At 37.0% G+C, this 16216-nt stretch overlaps 2 protein-coding genes across 2 annotated transcripts; both read left to right on the top strand.

Annotated features, from left to right (window-relative positions):
* The first annotated feature begins 4844 nt into the window (after nucleotides 1-4844).
* Nucleotides 4845-5878, top strand: LOC133876838 (uncharacterized). The gene is made up of 5 exons (XM_062315080.1): nucleotides 4845-4899; nucleotides 4971-5030; nucleotides 5102-5206; nucleotides 5308-5397; nucleotides 5483-5878. Exons 1-5 carry the CDS (start codon nucleotides 4845-4847, stop codon nucleotides 5638-5640), a joined length of 468 nt encoding a protein of 155 aa, XP_062171064.1. The 3' UTR covers nucleotides 5641-5878.
* Nucleotides 5879-13648: 7770 nt separating this feature from the next.
* Nucleotides 13649-15731, top strand: LOC133877507 (exocyst complex component EXO70H1-like). The gene has a single exon (XM_062315847.1). The coding sequence runs from the start codon at nucleotides 13680-13682 to the stop codon at nucleotides 15558-15560; it is 1881 nt and encodes a 626-aa protein (XP_062171831.1). The 5' UTR covers nucleotides 13649-13679; the 3' UTR covers nucleotides 15561-15731.
* The last annotated feature ends 485 nt before the right edge of the window (nucleotides 15732-16216 follow it).

Raw genomic sequence — 16216 nt, 5'->3', positions numbered from 1 at the left:
CTTTATCTCCAAAACTTAATACAAAAGTATATTCAATATAACTTTCTGTCGAATTTCTTCCTGATAACTTTTTCAAAGAATTAAAATAATCTTCTTGGTGCATTCGACAACAAATATATATATATATATATATATAAGTAATGTGATATTATATGGCTTTGAGGAAACATTCCCATGACGTCTACACTACTCCAACATGTCATTCGTTATAAAATATATGTCTTTGAACCGCCGGTTGCTTGAGAAGGGTTATGGAGCCAAGATGACATTGGGGCCAGCCGGCCAGTGAGGAAACATAAGAACAGAAAAGATGCCTTGCATTTATGATCTGATATTAAATGGTTTCTGACATATATTGAATTATGACCATCGATCCATTTAATTTGGTCTTCAAACCTGTTGGAATCGACACTCGACAGGACAAATTAATTAAAACTTGTGACCGGTTCCAGATCTTGACCTGTTCCACTGCAGTTGATAACTTGAATATATATATATATATATATATATATATATATATATATATATATATATATATATATATATATATATATATATATATATATATATATATAGTTCAATAAATCTAGTTAGGGTTAAATATATAAAAGCCCCCCAAACTATCACCCTTTCTCCGGATGGCCCCCCGAACTACCAACACTGACACTCCGACCCCCCAAACTACTAAACTCTCATTTTTTTGGCCCCCTCCGTCAGTTTAAGTCGTCAAATTGGATGGAAAATGCTCACCTGCCGTGCACGTGAGTTTTTAAGCCCCAAAAGCCCGAAATTGCCCCTCTGTACAAGTTCGAATTTACGAAAATGCCCTGCTTGCCTTTAGTGCCCGTATGAGGTGAAAAGTGGCAAAATATTACAATTTTGCCACCTTTCACCATATTGAACGAACATACTTATCTTAATGGGAAAAAAAAACAGAGTTGTCTTATTTTAGGGTTAGTCGAAGTTGGTCCGGTTTCTACATGTTTGCAATCGAAGGCTTGGAGGAAGAAGCAGTCGACCGATCAGCCGGGCTTCGGTTTTGGGGTAGGGCCGAAATCAAAGGCTTGGATCTAAAGCTCGCGGGCGTCCGGGGTTCACGGGAGTTGCGTTGCTCGGACCTTGGCACTGCGTCGCCGGACGTGGGTTGCTGGAGGTGTGTCGCCAGACGTTGGTTGCCGGAGGTGCGTTGCCTTGCCAGAGTTGTGCTGATCTGCGTGTTGCCCTGCATTTTGGAGTTGGGTTTTTCGGACACCCAGAGGTAATATAGACAGTGTAGCTTTTATTGTGATTCTTGTTTTGGGTTTTTTTATATAGGGTACTGAATCTTGATTGTTGCCAAAATTTCGAAATAGGGAAAGTCATAGGGCATTTTTACTGGTTGGGATGTTGATTGTTTAGTGTTTGATTTATTGGTAAGGCCATATGTCGATTGTTTAGGGTCTGGCTTTACAGGAATGTTTGGGAAAAAGGTTAGTAGATTAATGTTTGCCTTTACAGGATGTTGATTGTTTACTCTTGTTGGTTTTGTTGTGTAGTGGCCGAGTGGGGTCTAAATGAGTAAATGGTATGTGGTCCCCTATTAAATAATGCAGCTTCTGACTTTTTAAAGTTGGTCCAGTTCCCTTTTGAAATTGATGAATATTCTATTATGTGAGGGGCCACAGGCTGGTCATTGTATTGTGCACTATATTCTATTACGGTTAGTGGGTCATTGTGCATGCATGCATGACACTAATAATGCACTGCACAGCATGTACTTGTTTTTTAGAGGTTTGCTTATTTCTTGCATATTTATTTATTTGTACTTATTTCTTGCATTGGATTATTTACTTATTTATTGCTTATTTATTTATTTGTACTTATTTCTTGCATTGGATTATTTACTTATTTCTTGCTTATATATTTATTTGTACTTATGTCTTGCATTGGATTATTTACTTATTTTTTGCACTTTCTATTTTTTTGTGAAGATGACTATACGAGAGTTTGTTTTTGAGGTGCATTATGGAGGTCACATGGACAGACGGTTCATGAATACCTATGTCGGGGGTGATGTAGATGTGTACACGAAGGCCATTGAGCATGATAAGTTGTCATTTTCAGTCGTTCTGGGTATAGCAAAAAATTATGGATATCAATCTGGTGAACTAATTTATTACTTACTACCGGGTTGTACACTGCATAACGGATTGAAATTAGTTACATCCAACTTTGATGTACGTGAAATGGTTGAAGCACACGCAGGTCTACCAGTTGTTGAGTTGTACATAAATTCATTCAGTGAGTCCATTCCTGACAATGATGATGATGATTATGGGGATGACGAAGGGGGTTGTTCTAGGATCGATCGAGACGATCTATATTGGGATGAGGTGAATGAACCTAATCTTTTTGTTCAGAATAATGATGTGACTGGGCCATCTACTAGCACAGGCATGAGAGAGGGTAGTGAAGATAGAGATGGTTGTAGGGAGGGTGAAGATAGTGAAGAGGGTGATAAGAGTGAAGAGCAAGTTGTTGATGAGGGGTCTGATGATGATGATGATGCCAACTCAGACATGGCACGCAGTGACATTCTTACATCTCCTCCCAAGAGTGATGAGGATTACGAGGTAGCCTCCCAGAGTCGGAGAAAACATTTGACAAAGCGGTCTGAGTTCCATCTGACTGACATGGGTAATCCAGAGTTTGTGGTTGGTAAAAAATTCCCGTCGATACAGGTTTTTAGAGAGGCGGTTAGAAAGTGTAATGTAAAAATGGGAAAGGATGTTAAGTTCAAGAGGAATTACCTTGCCAAGTGTGTAGTGACATGCAGGGATGAACATTGTAAATATAGGATTTATGGGCGCAAGTGCAAGGATGAGGAATCCTTTGAAGTAAGATCATTTCAGCCAAAACACAGTTGTAGGAGGAGACATGAGAATTTGATTCTGAAATCGAATTGGATTGCAGACAAGTTAATAGACAAGTTCAGAGCACAACCAAACATGCCTGTAAAGGCAATTGTAGAGGAGGTGAAGGGTAGGTGGGGTGTGGATGTCAAAGAGCACAGGCTGTACAGGGCTAGAAAACTTGCAAAAGACAAGATCCGTGGAAAATTGGATGAACAGTACAACAAGTTGTGGGATTATTTAGAGATAATAAGAGTAACAAATGCTAGCAGTTGCGTAATGATGAAGATAGAGAGGCCGTTACCTGATATTCCAGGAAAATTTCAGAGGTTGTACTTCTCTTTAGCGGCCATGAAAAGAGGTTTTCTTGCTGGTTGTAGACCAATCATTGGCCTGGATGGATGCTTCTTAAAAGGCCCGCATAAGGGCCAACTATTGGCCGTGATTTCGAGGGATGCAAACAACCAGATGTATCCAGTTGCATTTGCAGTTGTGGAAGCCGAAACTAAAGATAGTTGGACCTGGTTCTTAGAAGCTTTGCTATTGGACCTCGGCACTCCTCCCGCAGAAGGATGGACATTTATTTCGGATCGCCAGAAGGTAAAGTACCAATTAAAAATATTCCTTCATATTATTAATGATGTATATGTGAATGTTTGATTGACATATTAATTTTTACTTTGTGCAGGGTTTGGTACCGAGTTTAGATTCGGTTGCTTCCAATGCTGAGCACCGGATTTGTTGTAGACATTTATACGCAAACTACAGAGATGCAGGTCATAAAGGTTTGGCGTTGAAGGATAAGCTGTGGGGCGCGGCTGCAGCATACACAGAGGCTGAATGGAGAAGGGAAATGGAGGAACTAAATGAGATAAGCCCCGATGCGTACGATTACTTGTCCAAGATTGACCCAAGCACGTGGGCGAGGTCTTGGTTCAGTACCTTCTCTAAGTGTGACTTAATTGTGAACAACCTGTCAGAGTGTTTCAATGCTTGGATTTTGAAACAACGTGACTTGCCAATTATATCGCTGCTTGAATTGTTGAGAACGAAATTGATGAAGAGATACCAAAAGAAGCGGGAAGGCATCAGTAACATGGAAGGAAGGATTTGTCCCAAAATTATGGTGCAGTTAGATGAACTCTCACATGATGCTGGTCATTGCTACGGCGTGTATGTTGGGGATGGGTTCTTTGAAATCACAGACAAGCAGAATCAATATGTAGTGAACCTAGTGAGAAGAACTTGCGGATGTAGACAATGGGATATGACAGGTATCCCCTGTGCACATGCAATATGTGCAATATGGATTGATGATGTTGAACCTGTAGACTATGTTTCTGATTGGTACACTGTGGATATGCTTAAAAAGGCATATGAACCTGTTGTGTATCCCATGCCTGGAGAAGAACAGTGGACAAAAACAAACGGCGAGCATGTAGACCCACCAATGAGTAGAATACAACCTGGGAGGCCGAGAACAGTAAGGACTAGAGGACCAGACGAGCCCAGGAATCAATACAGGATAAGGAAGGGTGGGGTTGTCATGAGATGTCAAAGATGCAAGGTGATTGGACACAATGTAAGAACATGCCCCCGTATAAGAACAGAAGCAGTGAATTATAGAGGACAGTCTAGTAGTGAGGTAAATACTTTGTCCCAAAATTTTTTGGACTTTTTAATTGTATTGCTTAATTTTTTACTTGACAATTGTTTATCTAATGTGCTAGGTACAATCTGTAGTTGATAGTGAACCGAATCCCCAATCTACATTTGATACTGAACCGGTAGCTTTCAATACTCTCACTACTTTTTTGGAATTTTTCACTACTTTTGACACTAATACTCAAAACTCTTAACTACATTTTGCAGCCCTCAATTCCCCCTAATATTCCCCCTAGTACCCCACAAGCCACTGTTGCATCGTCTAGAGGTAGAGGTAGAGGTAGGGGGATGGGTATGAGTAGGGGTAGGGGTAGGGGTAGCAGGGCTATTGGTAGGGGCAGGGGTATGGGTCCACCAATCCCACCAGGGCTTACAGCTTCAAGGGTTTCAGGCAGAGGTAGAACTCAGTCTCAGCCTCAGACTCAGACTCAGCCTCAATCTCAGCCTCAGACTCGGAGTCGAACCAATGCTTGGGTTAGCACTGAAAACACTCATAATTTATGTGTTGTTTATTTATTTGTAAACAAACTAATGTTTCTTAACAGTCCCAAGGTACTGTCAACACCGTAAGGTGGTATGGGCCTCAAGTAGGACCGCAAGCAGTAGGTCAATCTACTCAGTCGCAACCTTGGACCCAAACCAATGTCATTGTGAGCACCCACAATATTTATCTTTTATATTTCATTACCTTTTTAACTTAGCTAGTTTATGAATAAATTATGTTCAGTTGCTAATTAATGTGTCTTGATAGTCCCCTGGTACTGTCAACACTGTAAAGTGGCATGGGCCGCAAGTAGAGCATCCTCAGTCACAACCTCAGCAGCATCAGTCAAATGCTTTTGTAAGAACTCACAACATTTGTTATTTATGTGTTTAATTTTATTCTTATTTTTTACTCACAACATTGCTTTACACTGTAATTACAGATTCAAGGTACTGTGAATACTGTACGACTGTATGCACCTCCACGACGATCAGAGTCTTCACAGCCTGTAGGGCCTATTCAGCCAACAGGGTCCTCTCAGGAAGTATGTTCTTCTCAGCCAGTAGGGTCTTCATCAAAGCCTGCAACAAGGGCCCGTAATATTGTTCCAACTGTTGAGAAGACAATTGAAGTTTTTGAAGCTAACCAAAGAAAGAGGAAGAAGCCCGAGTGGAAAAAATATTAACTCATTCCTGTAGTTTTTTGTTTGTTATTGGTTAAACAATCTTATGTGTTGTTGCTTTTGGTTGGATTGTTGCTTTTGTTGTTGCTTTTTGTTGCTGCTTTTGTTGGATGACATTGTAATGTTGTTGCTTTTGTTGTTTAATGACTTAATTGATGGTCTATGTTCGGTTTTAAGTAAGTGATAGATATGTTATTTGTGGACTTTTAATTAAGTGATAGATATGATATTTGAGGTTGTGTTTATTCTTTTTTTTTTATATAGATGAAGTTGTGTTTAATCGATTGCACATAGGTGGGGTTGTTGTGTTTATTTCACAATGTTGATTCGCCACAGGTGGGGTTGTGTTTGTTGACCACTTTTAACAATTTGCAATGTACAGAGGTTGGGTTGTGCATAACATTTCAAAAAACCATTTGATAAATAACACTACAACAACTAGAGATATATAACATTTCAACAAAATATTAGATGTTGCTGTAGGTACAAGTGAACTGTCTCCATTTGGTAAATAACACCACAACAACGAGAGATACAAAACATTCCAACAAAATATTACATGTTGCTGTAACTACAACTGAACTGTTTCCATAATTTCAGTTTAACATCAAGTTAGTACCTCTAGGTCCACTATAACCACAAAAGTAAAATACTAATAGCAAAATGATTACTAAAGACGTAGCTCGAAACATTCTCCCATTATTTTGACCCAACCCAAATTCTCGACGTAGTTTAGCATAATGTTCATTGCATTTTCTTTCAATCATCTTCTCAACTTTGTCATTATCATCGTGTCTCCCTTCTTCCATTCGTTGTAGATATTCCATTAAACCTTTTTCATAAGCAGACATCGCATTATCAGCCCATTTAAAAAAGTCACAGTCACCGGCTCTCTGCAGGAAAAAAAAAAAAAAAAAAAAAAAAAAAGAAGGCAAATATGTCAAACTACTAACAACGACATATAACACAAAGCTAATTTCAAGATTTACCTTGTAGTTAATACATCCATACCACTTTCTAGTGGGATTAGTCTCAGTCCAAGATTTCCTAACACGTGCAGGAACACCACAGTAACATAAAGGGCGACCACTTGACAAATCACTGGTTGTAGACATTTGGTAATGCCTACACAAAATATTGCATGCAACAGAACCAATTAGACTTTTAATTGATTGCAAATAATCATAAAAGTAAATCCTAGTTGAACTCCCTATGGGAGGACAAAGGCTCCTGATTTGGAAGTCTATCAATACTATTGTATAGGTAAATGTTTCTGTTATCACCATATACATTCTAGTCATGCTTTTTAGTAACTATTGAAGCAAGTAATCTACTTAGACAGAGACAGGTGATACATAGATAATATTTACCGACATGATGTTGAATGATGAATCATGTGCTGGAGAACATCTCCTTTTTTATTTTTTTCTTTAAACAAGCAGAATTTTTTTAGTAGCCTTTTTGAAATTAAACTCGATCAGAAGTGTCAAACGTCTCTGATGATAGCCACCTTCTTCCAGTTAAATGAGATGTCTATCACAAAAATCTCAACAAAGACAAACCCCATCAAACAACCACCCATTTAGGCATTTCATCAAACACTCACTGTACATCACAAAAATCTCAACAAAGACAAACCCCATCAAACACCCACCCATTTAGGCATTTCATCAAACACTCACTGTGCATCACAAAAATCTCAACAACGACAAACCCCATCAAACACCCATTCGTCCACAAAATCAAACTCAAACTCAAATAGAACACCCTAAGAATTGTTCCAAATTAATCAAATAAAACCCTAAAATTGAAACAAAATAAAACCTAAAATCGACCTTGTTTCGGGATGTCAAGGGTGGCAAGCTCGTCGGCCTCTGTCAAAAGTGACGAAAACGGCGGCGACCTTTTGGGGCTGCCGGAATGCGTCGACCTTCGGGGGCTGCCGGATTGCGTCGACCGGTGTCCTCCTCCGAGTTGCTGCTTTGGAATGTGTCGCCGGCGTGTGGAGAGGCGACCTTCTGGGGCTGCCGGAATGCGTCGACCAATGTCCTCCTCCGAGCTGCTGCTTTGGAAAGCGTCGTCGGCGTGTGGAGAGGCGACTTTCGGGGGCTTCGGGGGCTGGTTCCACCTAAAGACGTGATCGAGTCATTAGAAGAACCATTAGAACCATCATACTTATACAGAGGGGCAATTTCGGGCTTTTGAGGCTTAAAAACTCACGTGCACGGCAGGTGGGCATTTTCCATCCAATTTGACGACTTAAACTGACGGAGGGGACCAAAAAATGAGAGTTTGGTAGTTTGGGGGGTCGGAGTGTCAGTGTTGGTAGTTCGGGGGGCCATCCGGAGAAAGGGTGGTAGTTTGGGGGGCTTTTATATATTTAACCCATCTCGTTAACGCTAAGCTAAACGGTATATGTACGTTGTAGCAGATAAGACAACCTAAACAAACCTAATTAAGACGTACACAAGAAATATAATATATCAAGTCAAAAAAAAAAAGAAAAAAAAAGAAATATAATATATGACAGCTAGATATTGTAGCAATAATTTTTACTTTCTTTTCTTTTCTTGTTTTTTCAAGTTAGAAATATATGCTCCATGGAGATTACTCAGTTACTCCAGAAAAAAAAAATGATTATAGATGTTAGCTCGAAGGCAGCTTTTTTTTTTTTTTTTGAAGGGTGAAGGCAGCTTACCTGTCCTAGGAGTAACCCTTTTTGACGTAACGATTTTGTTATTATTATTATTATTATTATTATGTGCTTGATTTTGTATTATAGATAATATCTCGTTTATTGTTAAAGATGAAAATTGTAATTTTGTCAAAAAATTTAACAGAAATTCAAGTCACTGTTCTTAACAAATTGACATGTATGCCAATACCTAATTAAAATTAAAAAAAAAAAACTTCAAAACTAAAATTAATAGAAAAATTTTAACAGTTTAAACAGATTTTTTTTTTTACAAAAAAGAGGAGCCTCCCCTTTGGTTCGGCCACCCCTAGACCAGGCATGGGGGTGGCTCCTCTATATTTTATTTTTATTTTCAAAAAGTATTTTATTTTCTAATATTTTTAATATTTTTTAGTTTTTTTAATATTTTTATTGTTTAATTTTATTTTTAATGGGGCATAGAACACTTGTCAGTTTCTGAAGGGTGCTGACATGGACTTTCATCAATTTGTAGACGGAAGTTGAACAAATGTATAAGAGTAATGTTTCTTACACAACTCTCTCACAACTTTTGCACAACTCTAACTACTTTTTGTTATGATTAACCATTGGATTTGTTTTTCAACATGTGGGTCCTAAATATTCAATGGCTGATTTTAAAAGAAAGTTGTTAGAGTTGTGTAAAAGTTGTACAAAAATTGTGTAAGAAACATTACTCAATGTATAATCTCCATCTTTAACGATAAACAAAGTATCATCTGTGATACAAAATAATGCACTAAAAATAAAAATAAAAATCGTTAAATCACATGTCAATATTTATGTTTGGGTGCGCTCAACGCTATGCCTGAACCTCTTGTATTAAATATAATCTATTTTCATCACAGATAGGATGGGAATTAAATCCCCATTACTTCTGTACTAAGGAAAAGGAAATATTGTTTAAAAAAAAATGAAAAAGGAAAAAGAAAAGAAAAGGGAATTTACATTTTCTTTGGTAGGCTTATAAAATATTGCTCATTGTTTAGGAACTACGAAAGAACTTTAAATTAATGCCAAGAACAAGAATATATGAACCCCAGCCAAAATTCAAGGATCAAAAACTATGTTCTAACCAAACTCGAAAGGGGTTCTAGAAGATAAATTGACAAGTGGAATCTTCTAATCCTCGATCTCTTCCTGTGTTTCTATGGGGGAAGACTCAAGACTTCACAGTTATATATTCCTGTCCGACATGATCGAGTATATACGTTAGTCTATATTAATTAAACCTTAAATACAGCTAATAATTAGTTAATCCAATGACTAATATTGTATAGCATTGATGTTTTCAAAGCTCTGCTATGCTTGGTTTAATTGGGACAATTCCAAACGACGAGGAACACAACTCAAACTGATAAAAAAAAAAAAAAAAAAAAAAAAAAGTTAAATTTAATCATTACTTTAATTAACATTCATTTTAGGTGGGGGTTCAAACTTTTTTTTTTAATGCGGGAGGACCAATACGTAAAATATTTAATTAAAATGTGAAGCAAATAAAGGAAATTGGCAAATAGGATTCGAATTCATGACCTTTACTATGATATCATATTGTTAAATCACCGCATATGATTTATTTATGGTTAAACCTCGTTTTTGGATATAAATCTAAAAATGGTTCATTTCCTTTAAATAAACATCCTTTAAAATAATTTTATATTTACCGAACTTTCTAGATTTTAAAAACATTTTCATCTAGGAAAAATACAAAATTGCTTATATAGAAACTTTCAAAAAAAAAAATTCAGAAATTCTTAAAATTATTCTTGGGCGTTCTAAATTGGAGAATGACCATGCATGAGACCAAATTAGTTTAGACCAAAATTAGTCTAACTTAGTTTAGGCTTCTTATTTTGGTCTAACAATTGTTTTAGTCTAACAAGTTTTAATGAATGAAATTAATCATATTATTAACCATACGTTTTATTTATTAGGTTAGTCTAGCTAATTAGGTTGGGATATTACACAAGAAATGTTTTTCTTAAAAAAAAAATAAATAAATAAAAAGTGTATCTTTGGCTAGAAAAGAGAACGTATATGATTCTTTTTTCTTTTTTCATGTTTGTTATGAAAGGTATTAGAAATTAGAATAAATCACATGTAACATTTAATTGTTAGAATTTTCATATGATTTTTTGTCTAATTAATTTAATTAATAAATACTTATTTTTTTCAAGGGTGCCGGTCCACACAGGATGTTCTTTTAGAAATTAGTAGTCAAATACAAAACTATCACTATGAAGTATTAATGCACGAGTATTCTTATCGTACAAGTCAAAAACTATAACAATATTGTGAGAAACTTAAATATTATATATATATATATATATACGGGTATATGTATTTGACAATTGACCATTTACTCGATCGTATTATTCTTGCTTAATTAGACTTTCTGAAGGCCGGGTCGTATATATACTTGTACCAGTCTACACCGGAATCAATTAAGCAAGCTATGGATATAGGTAAAGTCTATGCCTGCAGTCTACAATCTGTTTGCATGACTTTTCTAGTCAAGAAGAAGAGTTCCTTTCAATTCTGGCCTTCTCTTTTGTATTCATTTGAAAAAGAAAAAAAACATGTTCTTGCAAATTTGTGCATTTTTATTGAAGTAATTATTAAAAGAAAAGGAAAACTTTAGTTATCGCCTTTAATTTTTTATCACTTTTACAATCATATATTTAAACTTTAAAAAGTGTCAATTTAGTGCATCTATCTTTCAATTTTTTATTTTTATTTTTTTAATTTCACCCATTTTTTAAAAAATTTCGTTAAATTCTATCAAAATTCTTAAAAAACCTTTTTTTTTTTGAAAAAAAATTGCGAGGATCGAAGCGTCGGTCAGGATTTAACGGGATTTACAAAAATACCCACGCATGTATCTTTGAAGAAAAAAAAGTCCACATGCTCCCCTCAAATTACCACCTAATTGACAATGTCCCTCCAAACTACTAAAAAATTGTCAATGTAAATTTGGTGGTAGTTTGAAGTGGGTGTATGGACTTTATCCAAAAAAAAAAAAAAACGAAGTGATATTTTGAAAATATTGACCGGATTTAACGGATGGGTCAAATTAAAAAAAAAAAAAAAAAATTGAAAGAATGATACACTAAATTAATATATTTTAAAGTTTAAGGGTATAATTACAAAAGTGATTAAAGATCATGAGTAGTAAATAAAGTTTTCTTAAAAAAAAAAAAAAAAAAAGAAGAAAAAAAGAGTAAGTGTAGGAATTGAATTGGACCCAAATAAGGGAATAAACTAGATTTTAGTAGAATCAGCACAAAAATTAAAAAGAATTGGATTCAGAATCTGTGCTCAATCAAACTCGTCATATTTAACAAGTTGGTATATTAAAATGAAAATATTAGGTGTGGCCGAGTCATTGAGGATTGACATCTTTAATTTATTCTCATTCCATGCAGAATATTATTTTAAAAAACAACACCGATTAACAATTCTTTGACAATTTCTGTAAAGGCTGGGTAAAGGCCTGGTTCAAAGCCACGACGGTCTTTTTGAGGTGCTATATATAACAAATGTGAGGAAAAAGAAAAGACACAAGAATTTTTGGATAGTTCGGTCTTAGTCTTAGAATTCAACGTTCATTATTAGAGAATTGCTCTAAATCTTACATTTTGCTCTTATTGTCTTCAATGTCTTTACTATACAAATGGCCAATTTTTATAAAAGAAATTAAATATGTTAGATAAAGTGAATACAAAAAAGTCAGTCAAATTGTAGATGATATTTCATTACAATTAGCCAACTGTAATAATTAATATACTCATAAGGAAAATATTAAACCGAATATGACAATCATATATTCTAACAGAAATACTTATAATTTTTTTTTTCCAATCAATAAATTGAATAATGAATAGATTTTTGAAAGAAGGTGAATGAGTACTCCATGATCCCAATAATTCAAGGTAATAAAGGATATTAGAGAAGAAACAAAAAAAAAAAAAAAAAAGGATCATGTGATCAAGAACCAACAACAACACGAATCGGCAATTAGATGTTTATTAAAAAAGATTGTTTGTTAATCAAACAACACAAACTTAAACATAAAATATAGATGCTTTATTAACGAAAAAAAACTTATCCAAAAATGATACTTTAATTTCATGTTGTATAAGAATTATTATCATTAAAATATAAATAAATCGTCAAATTAGTAATAAAAACAACAAATTTAAATAAGTTTAAAAAACTAATAAACTAAACTTGTGATCTCGGTTAGAAAATTAAGTTGATTTAGACTTGTTTAGGGACAATAATCTATTTCAAATGAAGATTTAAAGATAGTACATTTAACGCCGTATATAAAGTCAATATTAATACGTATTTTAAAAAATTTAAACAATACAAAACCATATAAATCGTTAAATACGTACACTTTAAATTCTTGGTCATCAAATAATATACATTTTTCATTTCATTTGAATTTAGGGCCTTAAAAGAAAAAGAAAAATAACATTAGGGCCCGTTTGATAACTCCTTTTCTTCAAGTATAAAGAGAATTTTTTTTTAAAATGGTTTTAAAAAGTGATTAATGTAATATAAGGTAAAAAGAATTTATATGAAAAAGTAAAAAAAAAAAATTGTATTGTAATAAATTTTTTATTTAAATTTAATAAAAAATTGTTGGTACGATATAAAAAGTAAAAAGAATTCAAGAATATTTTAAAGTTAATATTTTTTTTTTTTTTTTTTTTTGGAGAATCTGGTATGTTAGTTGACTGATGAAATTAATGGCACATTAATATTTCAAGAAAGGAAAGGAAGATGGGAGGGGTTGGGAAACTAGGCGTAAGGTGCAAAACTGATCAACTGAAAAGCAAGCCCCCAATCGGCTTCGGAACTTTCCTTTGACTTAAACCATCATTGATCTTTAATCACTCGCGATTTTTTATCATCATTTTCGTCAGCCGCAACGGAGAAAAGCAAAACAACGGCCAAACGCGTCGTTCTCTTACGCACAAATAGAGACGGTCAACCATTTCACATATCCACCGGCCCCGGTTGGCACTTGGCAGTTGCCTCTCCCCGCATTTCCTTCCACTCTCAACTCCACGAAACCCCCCACCCTCTCTCTATAAATACCCCCTCACACCCTTCCTTTACCTCCCAAGCAATACCAAAATCCTAACAACAAACAAAAAAAAAAAGGGCTCAAAGCTCAGAGCTCTCGGATTCGTATTCTCGAATATATATATATATATATATATATATATATATATGCCAAGAAAAGGAATGAGGAGCATTTTCTTCAAGAGTTCATCTCCATCACCAAATTCATCACCATCTAGATCTATCCCACCTTCTCCAAACCGAACTTTTTCAGAATCTCTGATGGACGAGAACTTTGAAATCGCCGAGTCGCTTATTACCAAGTGGAACGCCGATACCTCCCCCTACGCCAAAATTACTTCTCTCTTCCACGAAGACCGTAACGAGGCCAAGCAGTACCTTAGCTCCGTCAGAGACTTGCAGTCCGCTATGCACCATTTGATTACGCAAAACGCCGCCTCCGAGAAGCTCGTCAGGGGTCAGAACTTGATGCAAATGGCTATGCACAGGTTGGAGAAGGAGTTCTACCAGCTTTTGTCGATCAATAGGGAGTCTTTGGATCCCGAATCGGTTTCGGCACGGTCGTCCAGATCATCGGCGGCCAGGTCGAGTGTTTCCGACTTGTCGGAGGATGAGTCGGATGACGAGTTTCGAGTTGCCGGAGAGTCCAACTCCGAGGTGGAGCGAGTCTCGTCCATTGCGATGGCGGACTTGAAAGCCATTGCAGACTGTATGATATCCTCTGGTTATGGAAAAGAGTGCGTGAAAATCTACAAGATTATACGAAAATCGATAGTCGATGAGACGCTGTATCATCTCGGGCTCGAGAGGCTTACTCTCTCGCAGGCGCAGAAGATGGATTGGGAGGTAATGGAGCTCAAGATCAAGAGCTGGTTGAACGCTGTGAAAGTCGCCGTGAAAACTCTCTTTTACGGCGAGAGGATCCTCTGCGACGACGTGTTCTCGTCTTCGGCGTCGATCAGAGAGTCGTGCTTCGACGACATCTCGAGAGAGGCTGCGATAAGTCTGTTTGCATTCCCGGAAATTGTGGCAAAGTGCAAGAAATCCCCCGAGAAAATGTTCCGCACGCTGGACCTGTACGAAGCTATCTCCGGTCTCTGGCCCGAGATCGAATCCATCTTCTCGGACGAATCAACCTCGGCAGTCCGTTCGCAGGCCATCACTTCTCTGATCAAACTAGGCGAGGCGGTGCGTACGATGCTCACCGACTTCGAAACAGCAATCCAGAAGGAGTCGTCGAAGACTGCCGTCCCCGGCGGTGGGGTCCACCCGCTCACTCGTTACGTGATGAACTACATCTCTTTCCTCGCCGATTACAGTGGCGTACTCGCCTATATAGTCGCCGACTGGCCGTTAGCGGTGCAGGCTCCATTACCGGAATCCTACTTCGGGAGCCCCGATTTAGACGACAGTCCGATATCCGTACGGATAGCGTGGCTGATCCTCGTGCTCCTCTGCAAACTCGACGGCAAAGCCAAGCACCACAAGGATGTGGCGCTCTCGTACTTGTTCTTGGCCAACAACCTCCAATACGTCGTCGTTAAGATCCGCACGTCGAACCTGAAGCTCCTCCTCGGCGACGACTGGGTGGCGAAGCACGAGCCAAAGGTCAAACAGTACGCTGCTAACTACGAGCGGATGGGCTGGAGCAAGGTATTCGAGTCGTTGCCAGAAAATCCAACGGCCGAGATTTCGCCGGAGCAGGCGAGGGACTGTTTTAGGAAATTCAATGCGGCGTTCGACGCGGCGTACAAGAAACAAAGCTCATGGGTCGTTTCCGACCCGAAACTCCGAGACGAGATAAGAGTTTCGTTGGCGAAGAAGCTCGGGTCGGCTTACCAGGACTTCTATGACAAGAATCGGGCCGGGGTGAGGCAGGTGGCCGGGTCAGAGTCGTGTGTCAGATATGCCCCCGATGATATGGGGAATTACTTGTCTGATCTGTTCTATGGGACCGGGGTTGCCGGGACTGGGAGTGTTTCGTCATCTCCCTCCCCGTCCCATTCGCGTGGTCGGCACAGCGGTTAATATTGAGACGGTTGTTGTCACCGGCCCCGGCGTTTTCAAGCGCCTTTTTTTTTTTTTTGTTTTTTTTTGTGAAGTTTGAATACAAACAAACGAGAGCGTAGATAAATATCTTTTACACGCATGTACAACAAACAATTCTTTGATTTTAATATATTTTCTAAGTTTTTGATATCTTGCTGTATTCTTGAAGCGTCGGTTCACAACTCCCACATATTTCAGGAGCAATGATTAACGAAAGGCAAGAGAAGAAAAGAGCCTTGTACCAAAAGACAAGGAAATAAAAATGAATCACTCTCATATGGACAGGATGCAAGGAATAATGCAACGTTAATGTTAAGATACAAGTCAAAACTATATAGTATATAAGATCGCATTAGAGAATTATATTAGGATAAAAGACACAGAAGGTTGGGACTTGGGAGTCTTATTCTTGTTGTATTCTTCTTATAATTCCAAAGTTGGTAATGGGTTTTGTTGTAAGTTTTTTGTTTGAATAAAAATAAAAAATGATTGATGTGATATAAAAATGAAATGTTATTTGATTTTTTTTTGGTGAGATAAAAGTTTAAAAAATTATTTGGTAATAATTTTGAATGAATATCGATTTTTTTTTTTAAAAAAAATGAAGTGAAATCAAAGGCAAAAGCGTTTGTCAA

The sequence above is a fragment of the Alnus glutinosa genome, chromosome 9, assembly GCF_958979055.1.
Source record: "Alnus glutinosa chromosome 9, dhAlnGlut1.1, whole genome shotgun sequence".
Classification (NCBI taxonomy): domain Eukaryota; kingdom Viridiplantae; phylum Streptophyta; class Magnoliopsida; order Fagales; family Betulaceae; genus Alnus; species Alnus glutinosa.
This window is presented reverse-complemented; position numbering and strand designations above follow the sequence as displayed.